Genomic DNA, 25,590 nt, shown 5'->3' on the forward strand with positions numbered 1-25,590 from the left:
ATAATTTGTTATCTTCTTTTTAAATGGGCATTGCAGAGAGTATTTTCTATTTTAATACAATATTTTTTTATAAGTATCTTTAATCTTGATGCTTATATAATTCTAAAATAATGTATAAATAGAATATTCTTTTAATTTATAATCTATTTTTTTTTTCAATCTTGAATAAATAGTTTTTTTTCTCGTAAATAAATATCGGTGAATTTTTCAGAAAAACGCGCGACAAATCCGCTTCCACACATAATTTTTTATCTTCTTTTTAAATTGGCATTGCAGAGAGTACTTTCTATTTTTAATTATTTTTTTAATACAATATTTTTTTATAAGTATATCTTTAATCTTGATGCTTATATAATTCTAAAATAATGTATAAATAGAGTATTCTTTTAATTTATAATCTATTTTTTTTTCAATCTTGAATCAATAATTTTTTTCTCGTAAATAAATATCGGTGAATTTTTTCAGAAAAACGCGCGACATATCCGCTTCCACAGGAAGGACCAATCGCAGAGATGGACAAGCGGCGAGCGGCCATTAACGACGCGCGAGAGATCCGGCCAAGGGGTCAGAATTTTCACGCCATTTTTCACGAGCGAGTCAGCGGCACTGGTGTCGCCCGGCGACGACGACGACGACGACGACGACGACGACGACGGACGACGACGATCATCATCGCGCGTGTGTGTCGTCGAACGGGCGGACGTACGGAAAGTGGCAGCGGAGAGTGAAGAGTGCGTGAAACTTCCTGGTGACCGACGTATGTACATTACGTGTGAGCGTACGCGAAATCGAGTGAATGGGGAAAACGATCGCGGTGACCCAGGTACGGAATACCTATCGTAATCCGTGTATTTCTATATAAGAACTAGGTTACCGTCAGATCGGAGCGATTGATAGGAGAGACAGCGCGAGATGTTGAGGGAGAGTGCGTGTCGTCGCGAACGAGGCTTCTCGCGATCTCGCTCCTTCGTTTAATTCGGGCATTTTTGATAGTCGCATCAACGATTTTCGTTCCTGTCTTCTGTCTCTCTCTCTCTCCTTCCCTCTCTCTCTCTCTCTCTCTGTCTCTCTCTACCTCTGTGTATGTGATTTTCTGTGCATGTGTAATCGTTTCTCGATGTCTCCCGATCCTGCACGGAGACAGTAAGCAAAACAGCAGTTACCTATCGAAGGGCTGTCGTGTTGTGTCAACGTAACCCACGGCAGCAGCACCATCACAGTTACCATCACCATCACCATCACCACTACCATCACCAGCACCACCATCATCATCATCACCGTCTACCGACGCCTCTTCAGTAATTAAACCAAACAAAATGGACACCGAGATAACGATTGAACGAACATTCGTGTGGTAGCCTCCCTCTCGTTCTCTCCGTCTCTGTCTCTCCTCTCCCCCTCTTCCCCCTTTCTCGCATCTACCTGTTTTTTTTTCTCGTTTTCTTTAGATGGACCTCGGAAGAGAGACATGGGATCGCCGTTCGTACAATCGTGAGTGCCCCTATCGATCATTAGCAGGAATAAATCGTCGACTCGGTCGCGCGACTCGTCAGGTCTGCTCTTTTTGAATCAGCATTTTTCGCGTGTAATTTTCTTCTCTCTGGATATGCATATACATTCGCTTGATCTCGAGCAAGGTTGAACGCGGTGCGGCGTTTCAAGCAGAGCAGACCTTTCCAGAGAACCTGCCTCTTGACAGACGATCGGGCATGCGATCGATTTGTTTATTTTGTTTAACGGAGGTCATCCACCTGCATCCGATGCTCCTGCATCATCGATGATCTCTCGTAGAGTTATAATTTGATGGATTTTCCGTGGAAATTTAAACACGCGAATTTCACAAATGACAGATTTTTCCGCGTGGCAAACATGCAGTCGCGGCATGCGAGATCTTTCATTAGGCATAAGTGATGATTGCTTGCTTTTCTCGAGCGATTCTGCTCGATTGCTGAAATAACAATGCCATTATTCTAAACGGAATGCATTCACATGTGGAAAAATGCATATCTGTATCTAAGATTCTTACTAGAATTCATTACTAGAATCTATGCATGAATCAACAGAATTTTAATTGCATGCCTCTTTAAAGAGATTTCTTCGAATCGGTTTGTAAGCAACGATTGCTCGTAGCCAATTTTTTTCTCATACATGTAAAATAATATCTCTAGGCACAAGCGAGTATAAATGAGAATTGATTGCTAAAAAAAAAAACGTGATAAATGTTGAAAGAAAAATAGCGAGTTTTTTTAATTGGAAGAAAAAAAAAGAGGCAAAAAATCAAGCTCCACGAAAAATCTCGTTTCCCTCCGAAAATGATCGCTGGCTCTCCCGAGATATCCAACGTCTTGCTGGAACGAGAACAATTGTCGAATTTGGGACCGTTATGGGACGAGGGATTCGAAATCGCGTCATATATATATACATGTATATGTATATATACGAGATCCCTCCACGTTCGTCCGTCACATACGGCTGCCATTTGAGCGTCAGGCACATCGAGAGATGTATTCGAATCGATACCTGCGGAATACGATTGGTTAATCGAATATCCTACGCGCGGCTATCGGACTTTATATAAGCTAAAATCTGATTGGTCCTCTTTCTCGTGTAATTTCGACTCCTGTCTTGCCGCTACCAATTGCGCGGTGCGCCTTTACCGCGATATTGAATACTCGATGCGTTGCCAGTGCGATTCGTCCCTTCTTCTCGCCCTCCTTCTCTGTCTTCTTCCCCTTTTTTCTTCTCTCTCCCTCTCCCTCTCTCTCTCTCTCCCCCTCTTTCTCTCTCTTTCTCGCACCGTTACTGGCCTATCCTTTCACTAAATTCGCACGACTTCGTACACCAGATACATAGTACAACGCGATACGTACAACACACACGTACGCACACACGCGTATGTTACTCACGTAAATTTATCCGTCATAAAGAGAGTTCGCGCAAGTGTTTGCAAGTCTCGTTCTATTTTTATTCGCATTTCCGCCAAGCAACGTGTTATAATTAGAGTTTGATGTATTACGATAATGAGACAAATTTCATTATTGTACGAGCGTCCAATTTTACTTAGCACATTTTCATCTGTCTCGCAACAATTGTCACATTCAGTCTCGGGCTTCAGTCACGTTGGAGTAAAGAATAACGTTCCCGCTTGTTTGTTTTTTTTTTTTTTTCTTACGATAATAGGAGGTTCCCAGGAAGAAAAAAACACAGGTAGACACAATGTCACGTAATCAATCACTAGTGGAGAATTTTCTAGGTCCTACAAATTTTTCCATTCGATGGTCAATCGCGTGACACATCGTGTTTACGTGTTTGTTTTCCAAAAGCTCCCATTGATAGCGAGAAATTTATGATTGAAATTAGCTCCAAGTGACGAGAAGTGAAATACATATCGCGTATGAGAGACGATTTTCAATATGCGATTGTCTCTCTTCGATAGACTACAATTCGAATACGCACCAAGATGAACAGACTTTTCTCTTTCGTCACCTCCGCATGTATCTAGGTATTGTCAGTGTTCGTGGGCGATTACACGCTTGCGATCGACGATAAAAGGGAAGGAACCGGTAGGTTTGTTTTTCTGTTTTTCCCTTCGTACTCAAAATTGACCGGCAATAAATATAGAATCAGACACGCATGTGTGTAGGGAAAAGACGGAAATGTTGAGAGAAAATCTGACGATGGAAGGTTGCTTACCCCCCCCTCGAGCTTTTATTGTTTCCAAATCCCAAAGTGTACATATATACGCGCTTCATTGTTAAATTCACCGCAATAAGTGTCAGGTAAGACGAGGAGTCGATCTCTAACGGGCCTGTTGGATTCATTCGTTTCCTCTACGCTTTCTATATTTTCTCCCTCCCTCTCCCTCCCTCCTCGAGGAAGGAAGAGGAGGCGCCCGGATATATTCATCTCGTTTTGAGTGCGGAAAATACAGGTAAAACGGATAGAGGCAACAATTTACGAGCGAGTTACGCTCCTCGGGCCGCCGCGCACCTTCCGAGGGCGCCCGCGCGCACAATCACACACACACGTGCGCCCGGCTCACACAGCGACGCGGCGCGCACGCGCGCGCGCGCGAGCGAGCGACAGAGAGAGGAGATCGGGAGATGCGCCCGCCGCCAGGTGGTGCGTCGAGCGACAGCGGTGTGCTCCTGCCGCCGCCGTCGCCGCGCGTGTGCCCGTCTCTGCCTCTGATAGAGGTGCTCGCTCTCTCGGCCGTAACACACCGGCGACAACACTCCGGGAAACGACTACATTTACGTGCGCGACGAATAAAAGTAGTGGTATACGTCATATATATAATATATATACACGTATACAGGTAGTGCTAGAGTGCTGGTGCTCCGGCCTCCTCCTCCGTGTTGGAACGGGACGGGACAGGGTAAGCGAAGACGGACCTCCGCGAGTGGGGGGACCCAGACCAAGCCAACGAATCATTTATGTGAGGCTTAATGAGCGAGCAAAAGATATATATATATATATATATATATATATATATATATATATATATAATGTATATATATATGTATGTATGATTTATATAGATGTGTGGGATGAATCGAGGCTGGCGCAACCGTGAGTGAAAATCGTGTGGTGCGTGCGAGGGTGGTTTTCGGTAGGAGAGCCTGAGCGGCGTCGTCCTTTGGCCGCGAGATACGTCGCGAGACGACAGGACGGGAGCGAAGCGGCAGTGCGCTATCTCTCTCTCTCTCTCACTCTTTCTCGCGCTCATCTGCCTGCCTGCTTGGCTGGCCACTGCTGGAAACAGTGCTCCGTGTGCGGACAGAGACAGTGCGACGCGGAGTGACGCGCTGCCGCCCGATGTCGGAATATCGAGCGTCGCGGTGGCCGCGCGATAACGACGAATTCTCTCTCGCGGTGGCCCCGGAACGGAAATCTCGCTCTCTCTCTCTCTCTGTCTTTTTCTGTCTTTCTCCTTTCCTCTCCCCCGCGCGTCGCCCTACCCCTCTTCCTTTCTCTCTCTCTCTCTCTTTCCCGCAATAATGGCGTACTTTCCGTAGTCGTCGGGTTCGCCGTTTTTTCTCTCTCCTTCGCTCGCTCTCTCCTCCCTCCTCCCGTCCCCCCGCTCATCGTCGTCATTGTCGTTGCGTCGTCGCCGTCGTCATCGTCATCGTCATCGTCATCGCGGACGTCGCGTCGGCGTGAATGATCCGGGGACGCTCGCGTGAGAAATTCGTAGACGCCGATTTCAGCGTATGCCATAACCCTACGATGGTGCCGCTTCCCACTTTTACGGCTGTAAAGACGCGACGATGAGATACAACCGTGCGTGAACCGCCGCGGTGAGGGAGAGAGAGAGATAGAGAGATCACCGAGAGCCTCCTTTTTCCTCCTCTTTTTCCTTTTCTTTTTTTTTATTGCCGTTCGTTCGGTGCAGTTTCGACCGTTCGCTCTGCCTCGCTCTGTCTCGCTCTCGCATGTACACCGAGTGAGTGTATTTTTGTTCGTTTTCCGAGACACGAGAACATTCTCCTCTTTCTCTCTCTCTCTCTCTCTCTTTCTCTCGCGCCTTTTCTTTCTCTATCGCGCGTTGCGCTGTATTTGTCAGTGTATCTGGTTTGTAGGATGCTCCAATTTTTTCTTTTATCTTATTCCTTTCTCTCTCTCTCCCTCTTTCTCTCCCGTTTTCGCTTCTTTGTTTTATTCGACGTTGTATATCGATCGACGATATCGCGCCGATTTTCATCACTGTCATGTTCCAATGGAACGTTTATTTATGAGACGGAGCAATGCCATATTGTTATACGTCACGATAGTGTTGGAAGTAATGAGCGTGCGTGTGTGTATTATGGTTTCGGTAAAAGTTAATGGCCATCCTGATCATTTTCTCTCGATGTTACGTTGAATCTTGAATTTTTTCTTCGCTGAAAAGAGACAATATATAGACAAATTGCCAGGAATGTAAGCGTGACGTAGAGATACTGCGGTAATTCGTTATTGAATTATACATGAAACATACTTAATAGATAATCTTTATATAAATGTGTATTAATCATACGATGTGATAACATGCATTGTTCGTTGAACTTTATACCGAGGAAAAGAAAAAAAAAAAATATATATATATACATATATATATATATATATACATATATATATATATATATATATATATATATATATATATAATTAATATAAAGTTTCATTTAATTGTATTTGCTTGTTCTCACTTGTCTTTGCGAAAGATTAATACAGTGTTTTCCGGTTTGATACATTCATCAGGACTGGCTGGGATCTTATAACCGGACTTGTTTACCTTCCAGAAAATTGTCCGGTCGAGAATGAGAGTGAAACAAGAATGAAAGAAGTGGAACGACATTTTATAAAGTCGGTTGTTTTGGCTCTCGGGATCAGATAAGGCTCGAGAATCGCTCGAAAAATAGCAAGATAAATCGCAAGCTCATATCCGGGAGAAACATTGGAGCCCTTTTCTTTTCCGAGAAACTTCAATATTTCTTTCCTCATCTTCTCCTTTGAAATTATATTACATTTGTGCTCGTCGGAATTTAATGCCGTCACAAAATATCTCGCGTAAAAGATGACGTACATTCAATTATTATGCCCCAATTATGATGTAATATATTGTCTTTGAAATCTCCGTGATTATTTTCACCTACTTTTACACACACATACATTTGCACATGCATTTTTTTCTTTGACTTTTTGATTAGTATCTCTTCTGTAGTAGCATGTCTTAATGCACAGGAAAATATATGTATACATATATATGTATAATATAATTTTAAAATTTTTATATAAAGATATACAATGATTGCGAGCTGAGATGTATTCCGAGGGGGAAAAGTTATGGCGATTATGAAAAATGTAACCATAAGCGTATAGCTTTTCCCCTTCGGCGTATGTCACTTCAACGAAGAGGAGTAATTCTGTAGGAGGAGAATTCAGTAGGAATTCTCGACGTATTATTTATCACGAAAAAGTTATTCGGAAAAGGATCATTAGGAAATAATGTAATCGACTTTTTGTTTATTAATTACAATTGGTCGATTACATTATTTCCTAATGATCCTTTAATTAATTGACTAGCGATAATTAAAAATTTATTAATTTATTCGAAAAAGTAAAATAATAGATAAATTTCTGATGATTTCAGGCAGCAAGAGTTTGTATTTACCATGGGCACGTTACTGGCTATAGAAGAGATCGTACAATATTCTCGCAATCCTGAAATGGGGACGAAGAGTCCTTCAGCGTAGACATGGACTACGATCTGTTTGGTGAAGATGTCAGTGGCTCGATGCTCGAGGCTCTTCCTGATCTCGGAGGGAACGATCATTTCGATCCTGCGCCTGCGAATAATCCCGTAGCGGTGTCAAGGGACGGTCTGAATTCTGGCCCTAATGGAGGAGGGAGTTACATTAATCAATCTTATAACATTTCTCAAGAATCTCCGATACAGAAATTAACCTCATTCGGCGGATCTGAATTTGGTAGCTCGAATCAATTGCAAAATCCGTCGCAGCGCACTATGTTTAACCAAAATCTCGGTACGTTCGATAGTAGCACCACACCTCAGCGTGCTATGGTGCCAGGCGCCTTTCAAAATCAGACCCGCAATATTGCACCGCAACAACACAGGGGGCCTCATCCAGGTAGCGCCACTCAGTATCCTAGCTACAATGACAATATGTACTCTATGGAGCAGCAACACTCGATGGCTAGAGCCAATATGAGTATCGACCCCAGCCAACAAGGCTGGCCGGGTAATGGAAGCGGATACCCGCAAATGCAGAGGCATTACAATCAAATGGCTCCGCAGCCTGGCACGTACAGGCAACATATGCCACCGCAGTATTCTCATCAGCAAGATCAAGCTGGCGTTATTAATCAAAAGATGCAGCAACAACAGCAGCAGCAGCAGCAACAACAACAACATTTCGGTAGTCAACAGGGAATGATAAGCAACATGGGAGTTTTGCACCAATCGATGCAAGCCGGAGCGACCAGTGGTGTCTATCAGCATTTAACTGTCGGTCAGCAACAACATTATCAACAAGGTAATTCGGTAGCAGCGATGTATCAAACGTCTCCTGGGTATCCTGGTTTCGCCTCTGCCATTCATCAGCAACAACAGGCTCAGCCAGCGCCTCAAGCGAGAATGCCGCATCATCATCCAACGCATCCGACACATCAACCGCATCCGTCTCATCCTCAACAGTATCCTCAGCATCCCCCTCAGCATCCGAACACGCAGCAACAACCAACGATGGATCCTCAATATCCTCATCATGCTACTTCGATGTTCAATCAGCCGCAGCACTCGGCGCCGCCGCCGCAACAATTCGGTACGGCAGCGACAGCTAAACATTCGACGAGTCCTCAGTATCGCGCCGCGTTCCCCCAATTGTCGCCGCAGATGTCACCACGACCACAAATGTCGCCACGTCCGCCCGCGGTGCAGCAGCAGATGTCGCCTCGACCCATCATGTCGCCCGCCAAGCCTACCCTATCGCCGCATCCTCATGTTCAGCTTCCTCATCAGCAGGGTAATCAATCCAACGCTATGTCGGTATCTCCGTGTCCACCTACGTCTATGCAAATGAATCCGTCATCGCAACAGCAACAGACTACTCTGCAGGCCCTCGAGCAGATGGTGATGCCAGGAGTTGCCGTTTCAAATTCTAGCGTTCCCACGCCGGATCAGTATAATCAATTTCAAACGCGTCCGCCAATGTCGCAAACGCCAAGCGTTTTGCCGCAACAATCGACGGCGCAGAGTCCGATGCCGGCCCAAGTCGCGGGGCCTAGAATGCCGATGCCCACTCAATGGCAATCGCATCCGCAGCAACAACAGCAGCAGCAATCCCAAATTAGGCCAAATATCGGCGTTAATGAGGATAGAAGCGGCGTAGTCGAGCCTCAACAGATGCCGATAGTATCCGAGCAGAGCGCTCCAATGTTTCCCGTTACTGGACCGGAAGCTGCTATGCATAGTGCTGCGGAAACTGCGACAACAACGAGTACAACGACAACGAGAGAACCGGCGACGACAACGGAGAACATTGTGCAAAACCCGATCGAAACCCCGAAGCAACCGGAACCTGAGTCTTCTTTGCATCAGAACGTTCAGCAGAGTCAACAATTGGACACAGCTGCGCAACTTGGTCCACCGCAAGTAGATACTTCGGCGCAAAATAACTCGCAGAACCAATTAACTTTAGATCATACGTCTACAGCAGGAAATATACCTACGCCGGCGAGTATACCTTCGATTGAAACAGTGCAGTCTCTTCCGGTATCCAGTACAAGCGGAAATATGGAATGCACGAATGTGAATGCATCGTTGCAACAACAGACAGTTGCGCCAATCCAAAATCCTGTTTCTAGTATCGAGAATCAGAATACGTGCGAAACAAAATCGCAAGACCAAGGTGTAGAAGTACATCAATCGCCCTTGAGTAGTACGACGCATCCACAACAAATTATAGGACAGCAGCAATCTATTAATTGTCCTCCACAGCAGCCGATACAGCAGCAATCAGTGCAACAACCGGCGGTGCAGCTTCACATGACTCAACCACAAATAGTTCCACCTCAGGTAACAATATCTCCTCAATCGCAGCTACAATCGCCGCAACAGTCGCAGATGATTCAGCCGCAATCTGCTCAGATGAGCCAGCAGCTGCAGCAGCCACAGCAGCAAATATCTCAATCACAACCACAACAACTGCAACAGATTGCGACCGCTCAACAATCGCAGATTCCTCAACCTCAACAACCAGTATTGAATCAGGCACAACCGCAACAAATCTCAACAGCACCTCAATCACAACTAGGACAACCGCAACAACAATTGGGACAAGCACAACCTCAATTGGGAGGACAGTCGCAACCTCAATTGGGACAGCCACAGGCTCAATCATTGGCACAAACGCAATCACCGCAGTTGACGCAATCGACGGCTCAGCAAGGTCCAACTTGCGTTACGCAACAGGCTCAATCGACGACGACGACATCTCCGCAGGCGCAGGCATCTCATATTCAACCTCAGCAAGTTGCTATGCAAATACCACAGAGCGCTCCACTTATACAGTCTCAGATGCCTCCACAACTGCAAACACCACCGATGCAGAATCAAGCATCTCAGATGCAAAATCAAAATGCTCAGCAAGTGCCCACTGCGCATCTGAACGCACAGCAGATACCCGCGGTTAGTCAAACCGCCGGTATGGTTTTGCCGCCTCATCAAGCCACGGTTCCCGTGCCAAATTCGCAAACACCGCATCAGGTATTATTAAATATATTTCAAATATTCAACTCGTCATTCAAATCTAATATTTTAATAATATCAACATTATCTCTAATAAATCTATGATAATCTATGATATAATATTCTATACATAATCAATTGACACGATGAGAATGTTAACATTATGAATGTTTCCGAATGATAGTATCATCCTGGAGGCGACATGATCACCGGTAACACGATACCGAATATGTATAGTATGTCGACTAATCCTACACAAACCCCAGTCGCGACGAGTGGGTTCGGCTCGTCGTGTGCTCCTCTTACGCATCATCAAGAGCGAGCTGCTCTGCAGCAGCAGTTGCAAGAACTGTACTGCATGCCACCGGCTTCGGAAAATCAAGAAAAGATTGTTGTCCTACAAGAGAAGTTGCAGGCGTTGCAGCAACACGAGACGAATGATCAATGTAATGGTGGTCCTCAGTGTATACTGCAGACGCCGATGTTCACAGCTGCTGTAGTCGACAGTCCGCAGGTAGGTGACGGGAAATTGATCGATTGACTTACTAATTTCTTTAAAAAAAGTTGACTAAAAATACTTTTTCAAAATAACAAAAATAAATGAGAGAAATAAACTCTTGCAGAAACATTTGTCCAATTTATATAATATTTCATAAAGAATATACTTGATATAATGATATACAACAAGAATATTTATTTTTGAAGAAAAACAATAAAATATCTGAGATAAATGTTTCAATTATATAAAAATAACATTTATTAATATATCTGTAATGTGTGTTAATTGATATAATAACAATTAAAAGAAGTCAAAACTCTGAACTTGATAGATCTTAATTATTTTGTTTTCTATTTTGTCAGATTATATATATCTTAATCAACATGATGTAAGAACTTGTAGAGTATTTAAAATAAAAATATATCTCAAACATATATTTCCATAAAGTTCCTTTCTTTTTTATTTTTACAATACTTGATAAATCTCTATATATACTGTTTCTTGTATGTAAAAATTGTTTGTCTATGAAATATTGCATTATCTAAAACAGGTCTCTAGTACTACTGGACGTGGTCGTAGCAAAGGTACACAACGAGCAAAGAAAAGTAGAAAAAAAGCTGACAAAGAGGCGTCTGCGCCTACTATTGTCCCTCAGCAACAACCTGAGCAGCCATTGTCAGATAATAAAGTCACTCCAGGCGATAGTAGCAATATCGTAGACAGTGTTGCAGACTCGGAAGACATAAAGCCATCTTCTGGGGATATGGAAGAGGAATGGAATAAGGGCAGAAAGTCACGCACGCCACGGAAACCACGTAAACCGAAAGAACCTAAAGAGCCCAAGGAACCAAAACCTAAGAAAGAGCCGAAACCACCAAAGGAACCGAAATCCCCGAAAGTGGCAAGGAAGAGGAATAAGGATAAAGACAAAGATTCCACAAAACGTAATAGAAAGTGAGTACCATTTATGATGAATATATACTATGGATATTATACATAAAATAACATTATGTTTAATATATATTTACCATTTTTTTATAGAAAAATTATACAACCCGAATCTGCTGATGATGATGCTACACGCGAAAACGAAGAAAGTGCTGAAGTGGATTCTAGTGCTATTAAGGACGCCGATACGAAGATTTGTGAATCGTCCATTCAGGGTGATCAGGAACAAGTAGACTCTTCCACTAACGAACCTCTAACCGAAGTAAAGGAAGAGGGTAAAGATAAAACAGCAGACGATGCTCCGGACGAAGAAAAGAAGGAGGAAAATGCGGAAGCGACTACCGCATCTTCTGAAAATGCGACTAGCAGTAAGAAGAAACCTGCGGCTAGAAAACGATCGAGTACCGGCAAAGCCTCTGGAGGAAAATCTTCCAGAAGTTCCAAGTAAATAATAGCACTTTTTATACATATGCAGTTGTTCGCATAATTTCCTATAAGAAATCATAAGTTATGTAATCCTATTGTCACTTTTCGCAGGAAACGAAAGAGTCGCATTGCCCCTGATTCCGATGGTGAAGAATTAGCGGCGACACCTCCACCATCACCGGAAGCCGGCGACGATATGAATAAGCGACGTTCCGCGAGAAATACTCATCGCAAGAAGTATGTGGACGATGTGATGTTACGTTTCTCTGATGATGATGTTCCTCTGCAAGACGCTCAACTATCGAAAAAGATGGAAGGCGCGAACGCTTCAAAGCCCGCTGCCGCTAAAAAGGAAGGCGCTGAAGGTGGCGAAGTCGGACCTAACAAACCTAACTTCGTATACATTGTACATATCGCTTGAATAAAATTGCCATTATTCTCTATATATATAAAAATTGCTAATAACTTTTTAATTTGATTTTGTATATTTTTCCATAGAACACTACTGATGAGGATTCTATGGTTGTACAACATATTTTATGCTCTCGAATGGGAAGGAGAGAGGTTAAGCCTGTAATACCGAAGATAGAAGCATCTCCGGAAAAGAATGGAAACGCAGATAAGGAAGAATCTGCTGACAAAGATGCCGACAATCCTATGAAAGAGAAAGATGACGCTATCGAGAAAGAAACAAAGACTGAGGATACAACCAAGGATGATGAAAAGAGCGAAATCAATAGTGCGAAAAAAGATGAGGCAAAGAAACAAGAGGAATCACTTGGGGATTCTAAACCAGCCGATACCGCCGTTGTTGAGGCGAAACCACAGTTTATCGAAATGGAAGAATATTTCGTGAAATATCGAAATTTTTCCTATTTGCATTGCGAATGGAGAACAGAAGAGGAAATGTATAAAGGAGATAAACGTATTCAAGCTAAACTGAAGAGATTTAAGCAGAAGCAACAGCAAAATACGAATATTTTCGAAAATGTACTTAATATTTCTTACTTTAATTCAGAAATAAAAAATATATTGAAATAATTCTACATTGAAAAGCTAGCATCAATAAAAATTTAAATTATATCTTTATTCTAAGTTACTTTTTTTTCTTTTAGACCGAAGATGATCCCTTTAATCCAGACTTTGTCGAAGTCGATCGAGTATTGGATGAAGCAACTCATACAGATCCACATACTGGAGACACAGTCAGACACTATTTAGTTAAATGGCGATCTCTGCAATACGAAGACTCTACTTGGGAATTGGAAGAAGACGTTGATCCTGAAAAAATAGCACAGTTTGTGAAATTTAATAAAGTGCCACCTAAGGAACAGTGGAAGGTATTTTTTTTTTTATTAATTTATAATTTTTTATCCAAAAATTAAAATTATATATTTAAGAAACTTACTGTTTCCTATGTAAAAAAAAATATATATATATATTTTTTTCTATTATTTTTAGCCGAAGAAGAAACCTAATGCTGCAGCTTGGGTAAAGCTGGAGGAATCGCCGATTTACAAGAATAATAACAGTTTACGACCATATCAATTGGAAGGATTGAACTGGTTGCTATTTTCATGGTACAACGGACACAACTGCATTCTCGCCGATGAGATGGGTTTAGGAAAAACAATTCAGTCTCTAACATTCGTGGACGCAGTCTATAAGTACGGAATTCGTGGACCGTTCTTGATCATAGCACCTTTGTCGACCATTCCAAATTGGCAGCGAGAATTTGAAAGTTGGACCGATATGAATGTTGTAGTATATCATGGATCGTAAGTATATTGAAAGTGGTTTTACATGCATCTATATATACAAAAATAGACTAAATTGTCATTGATATATATTTAAATTACAGTGCAGCGAGTCGTACTATGCTTCAAGAATATGAAGTCTATTATAAGAATGAAAAAGGCCAGCAGATCAAAGATTTAGTTAAATTTAACGTGTTGATTACAACATTTGAAATCATTATAACTGACTTTAACGAATTACGTGGATACAATTGGCGACTCTGCGTCATAGACGAAGCTCACCGATTAAAAAATCGAAATTGCAAGCTTCTCGAGGGTCTGAGACAATTAAATTTGGAACACAGGGTACTTTTATCGGGCACGCCGCTGCAAAACAACGTCAACGAGCTATTTTCCTTATTGAATTTTTTGGAGCCGCAACAATTTTCGAGCAATGAGGCATTTCTGAAGGAATTTGGTAATCTGAGCAGCGAGGGTGAGGTAAACAAGCTGCAACTTCTCTTGAAGCCGATGATGCTGCGTCGTTTAAAAGAGGATGTTGAAAAATCGTTAGCGCCGAAAGAAGAGACTGTTGTCGAGGTGGAACTTACGAATATTCAAAAGAAGTATTATCGCGGCATTCTTGAGAGAAATTTCTCGTTTCTTGCAAAGGGTACTACATCAGCAAACATTCCGAATCTCATGAATACGATGATGGAGCTGAGAAAGTGCTGCATCCATCCGTTTCTACTGAATGGAGCTGAAGATCAAATACAGTTAGATTATAAGACTGGCGAAAAGGAGGATTCCGAGGCGTACTATCACGCGCTGGTGAATAGCTCCGGAAAGATGGTATTGATCGATAAATTATTGCCGAAATTGAAAGCTAGTGGTCACCGAGTCTTGATATTCAGCCAAATGGTAAAGTGTCTAGATTTACTCGAGGACTATTTGCTATATAAGAAATACCCCTATGAAAGAATTGACGGTCGGATTCGCGGAAATTTGCGGCAAGCTGCTATTGATCGTTACAGTAAACCCGACTCGGATCGATTTGTCTTCTTACTTTGCACAAAAGCTGGTGGACTTGGCATTAACTTAACTGCGGCTGACACTGTCATTATTTACGATAGCGATTGGAATCCACAGAACGATTTGCAGGCGCAGGCACGTTGCCATCGAATCGGGCAGCAAAAGATGGTCAAAGTGTATCGTTTACTCTGTCGCAATACATATGAACGAGAAATGTTTGACAAGGCTTCCTTAAAGTTGGGTCTTGACAAAGCGATTTTACAATCTATGAATACCAGCCAAAGTGGCAAAGATCCTAGCAATAAACAATTAACAAAGAAAGAGATAGAGGATCTATTGAAGAAGGGTGCTTACGGCGCTATCATGGACGATGATAATGCCGGCGACAAATTTTGCGAAGAAGACATTGAACAGATACTCGAACGAAGAACTCAGATTATCACGATAGAAGCCGAGAAAGGTTCGACATTCTCGAAGGCGAGTTTTGCGTGTTCGTCGAATCGATCGGACATTAATATAGACGATCCTGACTTTTGGAAAAAGTGGGCGAAGAAAGCGGAAATCGATACGACAGAAAAGAAGGAGGAGGACGAGCTGGTGATATCCGAACCTCGGCGAAGAACACAAATCAAGCGTTACGGTCACGACGAATCAGTAGTTGACATGTCCGAATTGGACAGTTCGGACGAGAACAGTGACGATGATACGAGTATCGGCCTATCCGGCAGAAGCAAGAAGCGGCGTGATAAGTTCAAGAAAACGCGTAAATTCTACGATGAATACGTGCCGCGCGAAGGCGAGGTGGTGTACGGCAGTTGGGCACGTAGCGAATGCTTTAAAGTGGAGCGCGGATTATTGACATTCGGCTGGGGTCGCTGGGAGGAGATCCTGCAGCATAGTCAGTTTCGACGTGGCTGGCGTGAAATCGACGTCGAGGACTGTGCTCGTGTCATTCTTCTCTATTGTTTGCGTTATTATCGTGGCGATGAGAAGATTCGTAGCTTCATCTGGGACCTCATAACACCAGTGGAAAACGGTGAGAAGGTGAAGAGCGTATCAGTGAACACTGGCAGCAGGAACAGTCGACAGAAAAAGAAAAGTCGCGTCCGGGAAGGTAGGGAAACCAGAGGCTCAGTCATCAACGGCGGGCCGAATGATCCAAATCACTGGAGCAACGCAGAGAAGTTTGATGGAGACATCTTCCTCGAGAGCAATTACAGAAAGCATCTCAGTCGACATGCTAACAAGTATATATACACACAAATAAATCTATAAGTTGTAAAAATCATGTGCAATATTATAAATAATTGTAAAATGAAATTTATTTCCCTTCTCTTTTTACGCTTCTTTTTTTAATTAATTAGTTATATTTCAAGTTTCTATTTTTCTCAAAGCTACATGAAGCAATTTGCACTATTATTAGATTAAATTGCTATATTAATTCTTATTCGATTAATTGATTTATTTTTGTTGCAGAGTATTATTGCGCGTACGAATGCTGTATTACATTAAACACGAGATTATTGGCGACCTTGTGCAGCACATCTCCGATGGCGTTCACGTCAGGTAAGTTGATAATCATTCTTATTTTCTTATGACGCTTTTTCGTACCATAAACTACTTATTACTTACTATTCACAAATTCGTGTATACTCACATATGTGCTTATCACGGAGCTTAGCATAGTTGCATGTGCGATGTATTTATTGATATTCTGGGATCTATATCTGTATGAGGAATGCTCATAGAGCAGGATCATCGTTGACCCATGTAGCTCGGCAGAAGCGACTATCAATTTTTTTATTAAATTTTTTTTTCACCCCTTACGCTACTAATATGAAAATCATTTTTCCCCATCCTGTTTATGCACGTAACATACATACACGCGCGCTCGCGGATCGCTACAAGAGACACACTCTTGCACACTTGGTAAAACGATCGCGAGGATGATCGAATCTACAACGGATTGGTAAGCCAAGCAGTGCACTGTAATCGAAGGGACAGGCGATAATCAAAACTTGTGGTTTTTTTTTTTTTTTAAATCCTTAGAAAAAATTCGGATGTTCGTATGGTATAAGTTCTTTTGTTCAAATTCTTTTGTTGAAATTTTTCTTTTACAAAACGGTATTGTATCCGCTGCTGAGGATAGAGATCTCTTTGATTTCTCTTTTTTTGTTTATATTAAATTTCTCTATTAATACTGAAAAATTTCTCCTTTATAAATTAATGAACACGCACACTGATATATCGGCACGCAAAATAAATTGGCAAATTTTGTAAATCGAAACCGCCCCTACAGTGCGTTGCCGATAGACCTTCCACAGTTGACGGAACGACCGGCGAAATGGTGGGACACGACAGCAGACAAATCCTTAATAGTCGGCTGCTACAAACACGGCTATGAGAATTACGACCAGATGAGGACTGATCCCGCGCTTTCTTTCATTACAAGCTGTCCTCCCTCTTTCCAGAACTCTCAGAGCAAGAGTACCGCCGAGTGAGTATTCTTAGTATTTTTTTTTTTCTTTATATTTGTTATTTGTTTCTCTCATTCTCTCTCTATCTCTCTTTTATCTTATGCGCTGCCTAACTATCCTAACACATATGCCGCTTGCACCGCTTTCTATATATATATGTATATAATTTACATATATATATACATATATTATATATATACACATATACGTTCTCTTAGACGGTCATAGCTTTTATTTTCAGCAATAAAGTGGCGTACATAATGTTCACTCAACCTCGCTGTCTTTAACGTCTTTCGATATCTTGTTGCAAGATATTATTAACGTAAAAGAGTGGCACTTGCAATAAAAAAGAAATTCAGAGTAAAGAATTTTTAATTGGGATCAAGACTAGATATCGAGAATGCGCCGTCATTCTTTTATACGTTAAAACTTCTCTGTCGGATTTTCTCGTATATGTGAAAACTAGGTACATTAAAATAGATGGTTTAATTTTGCTGCTTTTCTATTTATAGATCAATGTTACATAATTCGAGAAAGGAAACGATAAGTTCAATGAGTAAATAATTTTAAAGTTTCTCTTGTATATGATAAAAGAATCTTATTTACTTTATTGGGAAGAAAGATTTATCTGATATTTCGTGCACATCCCCTGTTATGTAAATATTATCTTGGATTATTTCTGCAAATTTTAGCAGCAGCAGCAGAGACGATAATAGTCTGGAGAACGACGTGGACGATAGCGAATCTCCCGGAATGACGAAAGACTCGAAAGATTCCGACAAATTTAGAGAAACACCAGCAGATTCTCCCGCCATTTCGAGTAAAGCCGATACCCCGATACCAGAAGCTAGTGGCAGTCATGACGGAAACGATAGTCTTCTCCCGGACGATGAAAAAGCTTGGCCAACCGTAGTAGATCTTAATACACGATTACGTCGCGTTATATCTTCTTATCAACGGACCGTTAATAAAAAGGAGGATGTTAAAATTATGCCGAAAGGTGGCAAAATGGGAATGGAAAGTGAAACCCCTACTACCATAAATCATACAGGAATGATGCACGAACCGCCCTTGAATATGCAAGGGTGGGATTTGCAACAATTAGCGATGTATCTTTTGGTCAGTATATAATAACTGTCGTGTTATATTTATAATTTTTTATTCAAAGAAATCCTATATATTATTATATTATATTGTTGGCATTAATTATTTATAGAAAATGGAAAAAAGAGAAAAAATGGAGGCTATAGTAAAGGAACGAGAACGCACTCGTATCGAGGAGCAAAAAGCCAAGTGGACTCGCCGCGAAGAGAGCGAGTTTTTGCGAGTGGTGTCTACATACGGCGTTAATTACGACAGAAAGAAAGCTCAGTATGATTGGACTAAATTCAAGAGTATTGCCAGATTCGACAAGAAGACGGACAACGATCTTACGGATTATTACATGTCGTTTAGAGCAATGTGCAAAAAGGTCTGCAATGCGAAACTAAACGAAGAAGAAGGTGCGTATCTTTTTATTATAATTGAATTTTTTAAATATATATTCAATTATATTTATCTAATATAATTGTATATATGATAAGGATTTTGTCTTATGAAAAATATTTTACATTGTTGACGTTGCAGATTTTACAGATGTTCCGGTGGATCAATTGAGTCCTGCCAAGGCAAGACAGATACTCGATCGCGTCGATCTTCTGAGTAAGATTCGCGAGGAAATTCTGTCGCATCCCCATCTCGAGGAACGATTATCATTGTGTCAACCGTCAGGTGATACACCGGATTGGTGGCAACCTGGAAAACACGACAAGGAATTGTTACTCGGAGCTGCGAAGCATGGTCTCGGCCGCACCGATATCACTATATTGAATGATCCGGACTTTTCCTTTCACAAGCTTCTCGCGAGAGGGATGTATGCAGGCACGCAAACACCTAAAACAATGGACAAGTCTGAAAAAGCGATAAAAATCGAAAATAGAGAAGATATCTTGAAGTTTGACAAGGATGAAATACTTGTAAAGTTGGAAAAGGGCGAAGGAACTCTAAAGATTGAAAAAGTTGGAGCGAAGAAAGACAAGGATCAAAGTGTTGTCGATAAAAAGTCTGAGAACGCGGAACCCGAGAGTCAAGTGGAATTGACTATTGTCAAGACGGAAACTAAATCCGAAGAAAAATCAGTCGGTAGCTCGTTGATGATCACTACCGTCGCGAGAACGTCAGATGTGGAAAATATCACTGTAAAAAGCGAAGAGAAAAGCGAGCTGGCGATAGAGCCAGTTAAATGCGATAGTATTAAAGTCAATCAGACCAGCGTTGCCAAACAGACAGATGAGAAACTCGCGAAGGAAGTTAATTTAGAGTCTGCCGAGAGTCCTGCTGTTGTGGAAATCGAAAAAGAAGATAAGGTTCAAGAGAAAGATATTAAACAAGAAGCTGGATTCGTCGAAAAATCGAATGAATCACAAGCGCAAGATGTCGAGAAAACGGAAACAGTCGAGAAAAATGATACAGAAATTAAAGAAAACATTGACAAGAATACTGAGAATACCGAGTCTGCTATCGAGGATGACAAAGCTGGCGTAAAGTCGGATAACGCGCCAGCTAAAGAAGAAATCGAGACACAGGAAGCGAAGAGCTCCGATATTGCCAAAGAAAAAACGAAGATTTCGCAGATCGAGGATAAGTGCAGTGTCCAGGCTGCGGAATTGAAGGCGATGTTCCCCGATCTGGAAGTAATACAACCATTATCACGATTAACACAGATCGATACATTCGTTTTACGAGACAAACCAGCAGATTACAATAACGAGCCTACAATGATGCAGCTCTTGGCGCATGGTTGTGCGACTACATCAATAAAGTGGCCGAAGGTAATTATTCTGTTAATCTTTCTATTATAATCTTTTTATTTAAAAATACTCCATTTTTTCATTGTATCTTTAAAATTCTATTTTACTTATTGCGTCTGTTTTTCAGGAGCATGCAATCGAGGCTCGTTTAATGCACATTGTGCACGCGATAGAGCATAAAGAATGGCCAGTATCGGTGAACTTTAGCGCCGGCGAAGAGATGGATATTTCGCAAAACGAAAAGGAATGTTCGGAAGTAATAACTATCACGACGGATCACGGAGTGTCTAGGTCAATGGTGAGCGGAAATAACATGTCCGCTTCGAAGAAGCGTAAGAGGCACATCGCTATCGATGTAGAAACCGAACGAGGTAATTTTAATTCGAGGCACTTTTAATTTGTTTTATAATTATTTTTTATATATTATTATTTATATTTTATTATTTAACTAATTATTATTTATTGCACAGCCAAGCTTCACGCGCTTCTCAACAGCAGTCATCTGAGCACACCGTCGCCAGCACCACTCAGCAAGCCAGTTCTTTCGACCAACTGGGAGATGAATGATGAATCTCAATCCGAAGAATCGCGACGTTCTACACCTGTTCAGCCACCACCGGCGCATCAGCAAACTCGAACGCCGAATATGCCCTTCGATCTAAAGTATACCGTTCCGGGCAAAACGACTGTTATACCTGGGACATCGAGCACGTTAACGCCCATCGATTTGTCTGCTGGGTAAAACATTTAGTAAAATATTCAAAAAATGCTCGCAACGCTATAGTTAATGAAGTATAATAGAATTACATATATAATTATAATATGAATATTTCATCGAAATATTACGATAATTATATTTTTTAGATATCCAAAATCAAGCTCCGATAATAATAAGGATATTATGAACGAAGTACAAGACTTTTCCATGCCGAACAAAAATAAACAAGTCAGCAACAAAGGAAAGTTGGACAGTATGCTGGACAAACTTATGAAACGGAAATCTTGCGTGAGTAATCTTTACGTTTTGCAAAATGTTATTTTATTAGAATATCCTATACCCGAATTGTTAGAATTTTTAAATAATTGAATCTTTTGTATATTTTTTTGGTATATCAGCCGACGGAGGAGCCGATAATTGGAAAGGAGAAAAAACGCAGAAAACTCGACGAGATAGTATTAGGCTTGAGTGCCGCAAAGGAGCAACAGAGCAGTCATTATCCTGAGCACAAAAAGAATACGATTATGCCTAACGTGACTGTGACACCGACGTCGGCGCCAATGGGGCTTCCCAATCCTCAAACCCAGAAACCGTTCTCTATTACAGTTACGACAGTTCCGTCTTCGCTCGCCTCGAGTTCCTCAGCATCCGTTTTACCACCGCCGTCGTTGCATTCTCACAAGGATACCTTCTCTGCATTGTTGGTTCAAGCCGAACAGCAGAATCGCGAATTGAAAAAACAACAGCAGCATCAACAACAACAGCAACAGCAGCAGCAGCAGCAGCAACAACAACAACAACAGCAGCAGCAGCAACAACAACAACAACAACAACAGGCATTCAATTCGGCGCATCCATCTTCTTCGACCAGCAGTCACAGAAAGAGTTACGAAGCAATGATTGCAGACATTAATAAAGTCGCCGAGTACTCATCCAAAGTCGGTTCGTATTCACACGAAGCAAAAGTGAACAAATGGTTGGCCGAACAAAGCGCCATGTCGGAACAATGCGCGGAATATCTGAATGCTCCTCGACGGCGTAGACCGCGCGTCGATCCGTCCTTATTGGATTGGAAAAAGCTTACTGGCGAGGAGAATGTTGCCGTTATTAATCGAATAACCGGCAAAAAGGTAAATATATTATATTATAGTAGACATACATTTTTTAATAATTTTGAAACTCTTCTTAAAAATCATCTTCTTTTACATATTTGAATAATTAATAATGTTTACTTCATTATTAATTTAAACAGTATAAAGCATTGCCATTTAATAATAATATAAAGTTAATAATTATTTAGTATATTTAAATGTGCTAAATATATATATGTGTGTGTGTTGGGAAATTACATATTTCATCATTTTCATTAGAAATATATAAAATAATATTACTGTTACTATTATGAAACAGCCTGGTACATAATAAATATAATAAATCTTGCCATCTATTAATCATTATTTTTTTAATCACAAGTGATTATAAGAATTTATCTGTTTTACAAAGAACAGTTTGATAAATATTATTTGTAATCTTTAAATTTAATCATTAAAGTTAATTTTTCTTGATTCTCTTTTAGGTAACTGGAAGCAAAGCGCCTCAGTTGAAACGACTCGGACAATGGCTTATGGAGAATCCGATGTTCGACGTGGATCCAAAATGGGCGGAACTCGTGAAGGAACGTGGTAATCTTCCGCACGATTTGCAAAAGAGATTACCGGGTAACGAACGCGGTGGTGTGAACAAAGGCAAGAGCCCGGGTAGACCGTCCATGATGCCCAGCCCTACGAGCCAGCAGTCGGCGAATTCTGCTAATTTAGTGGCCACGTCGATGGCATCGGGTCTCAATTTCCCACTCGGCAATCTCAACAATTCCCTACTGTCAGGTCTATCGCTCGGTAACTTTGATCCGAAGAATAATCCATTACTGATGCCATTTGGCGGTTTAACGAATTTGGGCGCGCTCAGTGGCCTGGGTAATCTCGGCAATTTGGGCAGCATGGGCCTAACGAATTCGCTATTCGCCAATCTGGCTGGACTGAGTCTACCATCATTGGCGGGCATGGAGGCGGCATTAAACGCACAGGTAGCGACTAGCAGCGCAGCAGCAGTAGACGCCGTGAATAATCCTGTCGTGAGTTCGGCGAGTGGCGGCAAGAGCGGCGGTGCGGGTTCATCATCCGGCTTAAACAGCAGTGGTGGAGGTAACAGTGGCAGTAGCAGCAAGTCGCGCGGCAAACTCGATCAACCAGCGACCAGCAAATCATCAGCCGCTGGTGGCCCATCGACCTTATCAGCTTCCTCTGCGACCAGCCTCCCGACTCCTTCACCGTTTCCATTCTTCCTATCGAATCCCAGCCTTCTGTATACGCCGCTAGGTCTGGGAGGCTTGAATCCGTTTTCCATGCAACCTGGAGGTGTGTCGTCGGCCTATGAGAGTCTCGCTCAGTGCGGTCTGTTGAATCCACCGACATCCAGCGCTTCTTCTGTGTCACGGAAACCCACATCTTCGAGTAGCAGCTCGAGGCAGCGTGAAGCTGTACCGGAATCATCTACGTCATCATCGTCAACGTCATCGTCGACGGCGGCAAAACGAAAGGAGGCCGAGAAGAAGGCGTCTAGATATCCTCCAGTGGATCCGACTGCGACTCTGCAACAGTATACGGATATGGCGGCATTGCACGGCAACGAGGACAGACGTGGCCGCAGCGTCGAGCGTCAGCAACAGCAACAACATGAAAAGAGGGAAACAACGACGATGGAACAAGTCGATGTAATGGCAGCGGATCTATCTGAGAAGAAGACCGAGCGAAAGAGCAAAGAGCAAGAAATGAAAGAGGCTCTGGAACACCTAAGTAGGACTAGTGCCGAGCTGGTTACTCGAACAGTCGACGATGCACCGCCGAAGCATGAAAAGCTTCCGAGGAATCGTAGCAATAATACAGATAGCAACAATCAAAATCCCGATCAGCAACAACGATCGACGCCATCGGCACCATCGTCGCTCGAGGTCACCCTAGAACCCGTTGCTAAGAAGATGCGTACCGAAATGGACACGAGCTCAAAATCGTCCTCATCGAATAACGATCTACCGACGATTGAGATTGAGCCTGTGACGAGACAAACGTTGCCGACAACACCGACAAAGGCGGTGCAACCGCCGCCTTCGCAAGATGAGAGCAATGCTTCGTCCGTGGAAACGAATACCGCGACGAAAAAGGAAGTCAACGAGACAGCGACGACACCGACAACACCGACAACGTCAACGTCGACATCGACGTCGACGTCGACGTCAACGTCGACTGCAAATACGACAACGTCGCCATCGACGACGCAGAAGAGCGACACTTCTAATAAACCTGCTGCGTCGGAAGCGGAAGAGGACGGTAAGGGCGGTACCAAGGCAAAGAAGGCGCGTAGCGGTAAACGATTGAGCGTGGAACCGCCACCGGAGCGGAAGAATCTTCGTTCGAGCGCTGGTAGACAGGCACGAGCGGCTGCAGAACGACAGGCGCGAATGGAAGGAGAGATGCAGCAGCAGCAGCAACAGCAGCAGCACTCCGAGCAACAGCAGCAAGACAGTCATGTGGCCGGCGAATGAGCCATGAGGAATCGTCGCTCATGCTGAAACAATGAGTAACGATCACCTAGAACAATCCCGTGGCGATCTGACAAAAGGAAATTGTGGACACGCAGTCACTGCCCCACGTTTTTTTCTATTTCTATTCCACTGCTCGCACAACGAAGATCTATATATGTATATAGATAGTTTCCTGTTTGACAATGATCGGCGCTTGTGAAAGTGTTGTTGCTTGAAAACAGATTAATTAAGCACAAGTGCATCGAAAGGAGGCTACAAACATTGGTAGAATCTGCCGTAGCTTTCAATTCAATTCTCCAATGATGTATGTATGTGTGTGTATGTGTGTGTATGGGAATAAATGGAACTCCTATATTCTGGAGATGGATTATGTAAAGGATGAACTGCATATTATTGACAGCAGTGTGACAGTGCAGGTTTGCAAAAGTTGCGAGAGACGAGTCTCTCAAATAAGAAGGCTGCGATAGTATTTTATGATTCGATACTTTATGTAGTAATTAATTTTTAATTGCGTAATAATAAACGATATAATAAAGGTATAATTTTGTTAAATTTATTATCTTATACTATATCTTATTGGTTTTGATCAGGGACTGTTTTATATACGAGATATATTATAAAATTTTGTGTACTCGCTATTGCGCATAAAGCAATTTCAAAGCAAGAAACACAAAGCGAAATATAATCGTAATGTAGAAAAAAAATAATTACAGTAATAACTTAATAAAAAGATAAAACTGTAAATATTATACACATTATGCCTAGAGACAGTAAGCAATGTACTTGGAAAAGAAAATGTATATAACGCAGTGTACTTTTAATTACATTAGGTGAAATAATAAACAGCTTCTTTTGTTGTTTGCAAATATCATTCGGAACTAATTTATGTCAACTGGTAGAAGCTGGTAGAAGAGAACATATGGTGTACATTTTGTTTACATGTAAAAAAGTAAAAAATTGTCACGTTTTTTAAAAAATCATTTTAAGGAATACTTTCCTTAAAAGTTTTTTTTTTTTTTTTTTTTTTTAAAGAAAAATGTTAAATACATACAGAGCAT

General features: G+C 41.9%; 1 protein-coding gene across 8 annotated transcripts; it reads left to right on the forward strand.

The window, feature by feature from the left end:
• Positions 1-601: 601 nt before the first annotated feature.
• On the forward strand, positions 602-25,400 carry LOC105255453 (chromodomain-helicase-DNA-binding protein 7). 8 transcript variants are annotated; one of them, XM_025414239.1, is made up of 21 exons: positions 689-823; positions 1,449-1,491; positions 7,133-10,267; positions 10,434-10,763; positions 11,299-11,702; positions 11,790-12,140; positions 12,234-12,528; positions 12,621-13,112; positions 13,238-13,462; positions 13,584-13,900; positions 13,984-16,137; positions 16,367-16,456; positions 17,190-17,387; positions 18,060-18,486; positions 18,584-18,869; positions 18,994-20,237; positions 20,344-20,587; positions 20,687-20,954; positions 21,081-21,222; positions 21,333-22,064; positions 22,511-25,400. In XM_025414239.1, the coding sequence occupies exons 3-21, from the start codon at positions 7,238-7,240 to the stop codon at positions 24,530-24,532; spliced, it is 13,251 nt and encodes a 4,416-aa protein (XP_025270024.1). In that variant the 5' UTR covers positions 689-823; positions 1,449-1,491; positions 7,133-7,237; the 3' UTR covers positions 24,533-25,400. The 8 variants fall into 8 exon arrangements, with proteins under 8 accessions (XP_025270026.1, XP_025270023.1, XP_025270024.1 ...); XM_025414241.1 differs by lacking the exon at positions 1,449-1,491 and having other exon boundaries at positions 602-757; XM_025414238.1 differs by lacking the exon at positions 1,449-1,491 and having other exon boundaries at positions 661-823.
• Positions 25,401-25,590: the final 190 nt, after the last annotated feature.

Source organism: Camponotus floridanus, unplaced genomic scaffold (assembly GCF_003227725.1).
Source record: "Camponotus floridanus strain SB8 unplaced genomic scaffold, Cflo_v7.5 scaffold8, whole genome shotgun sequence".
NCBI lineage: Eukaryota > Metazoa > Arthropoda > Insecta > Hymenoptera > Formicidae > Camponotus > Camponotus floridanus.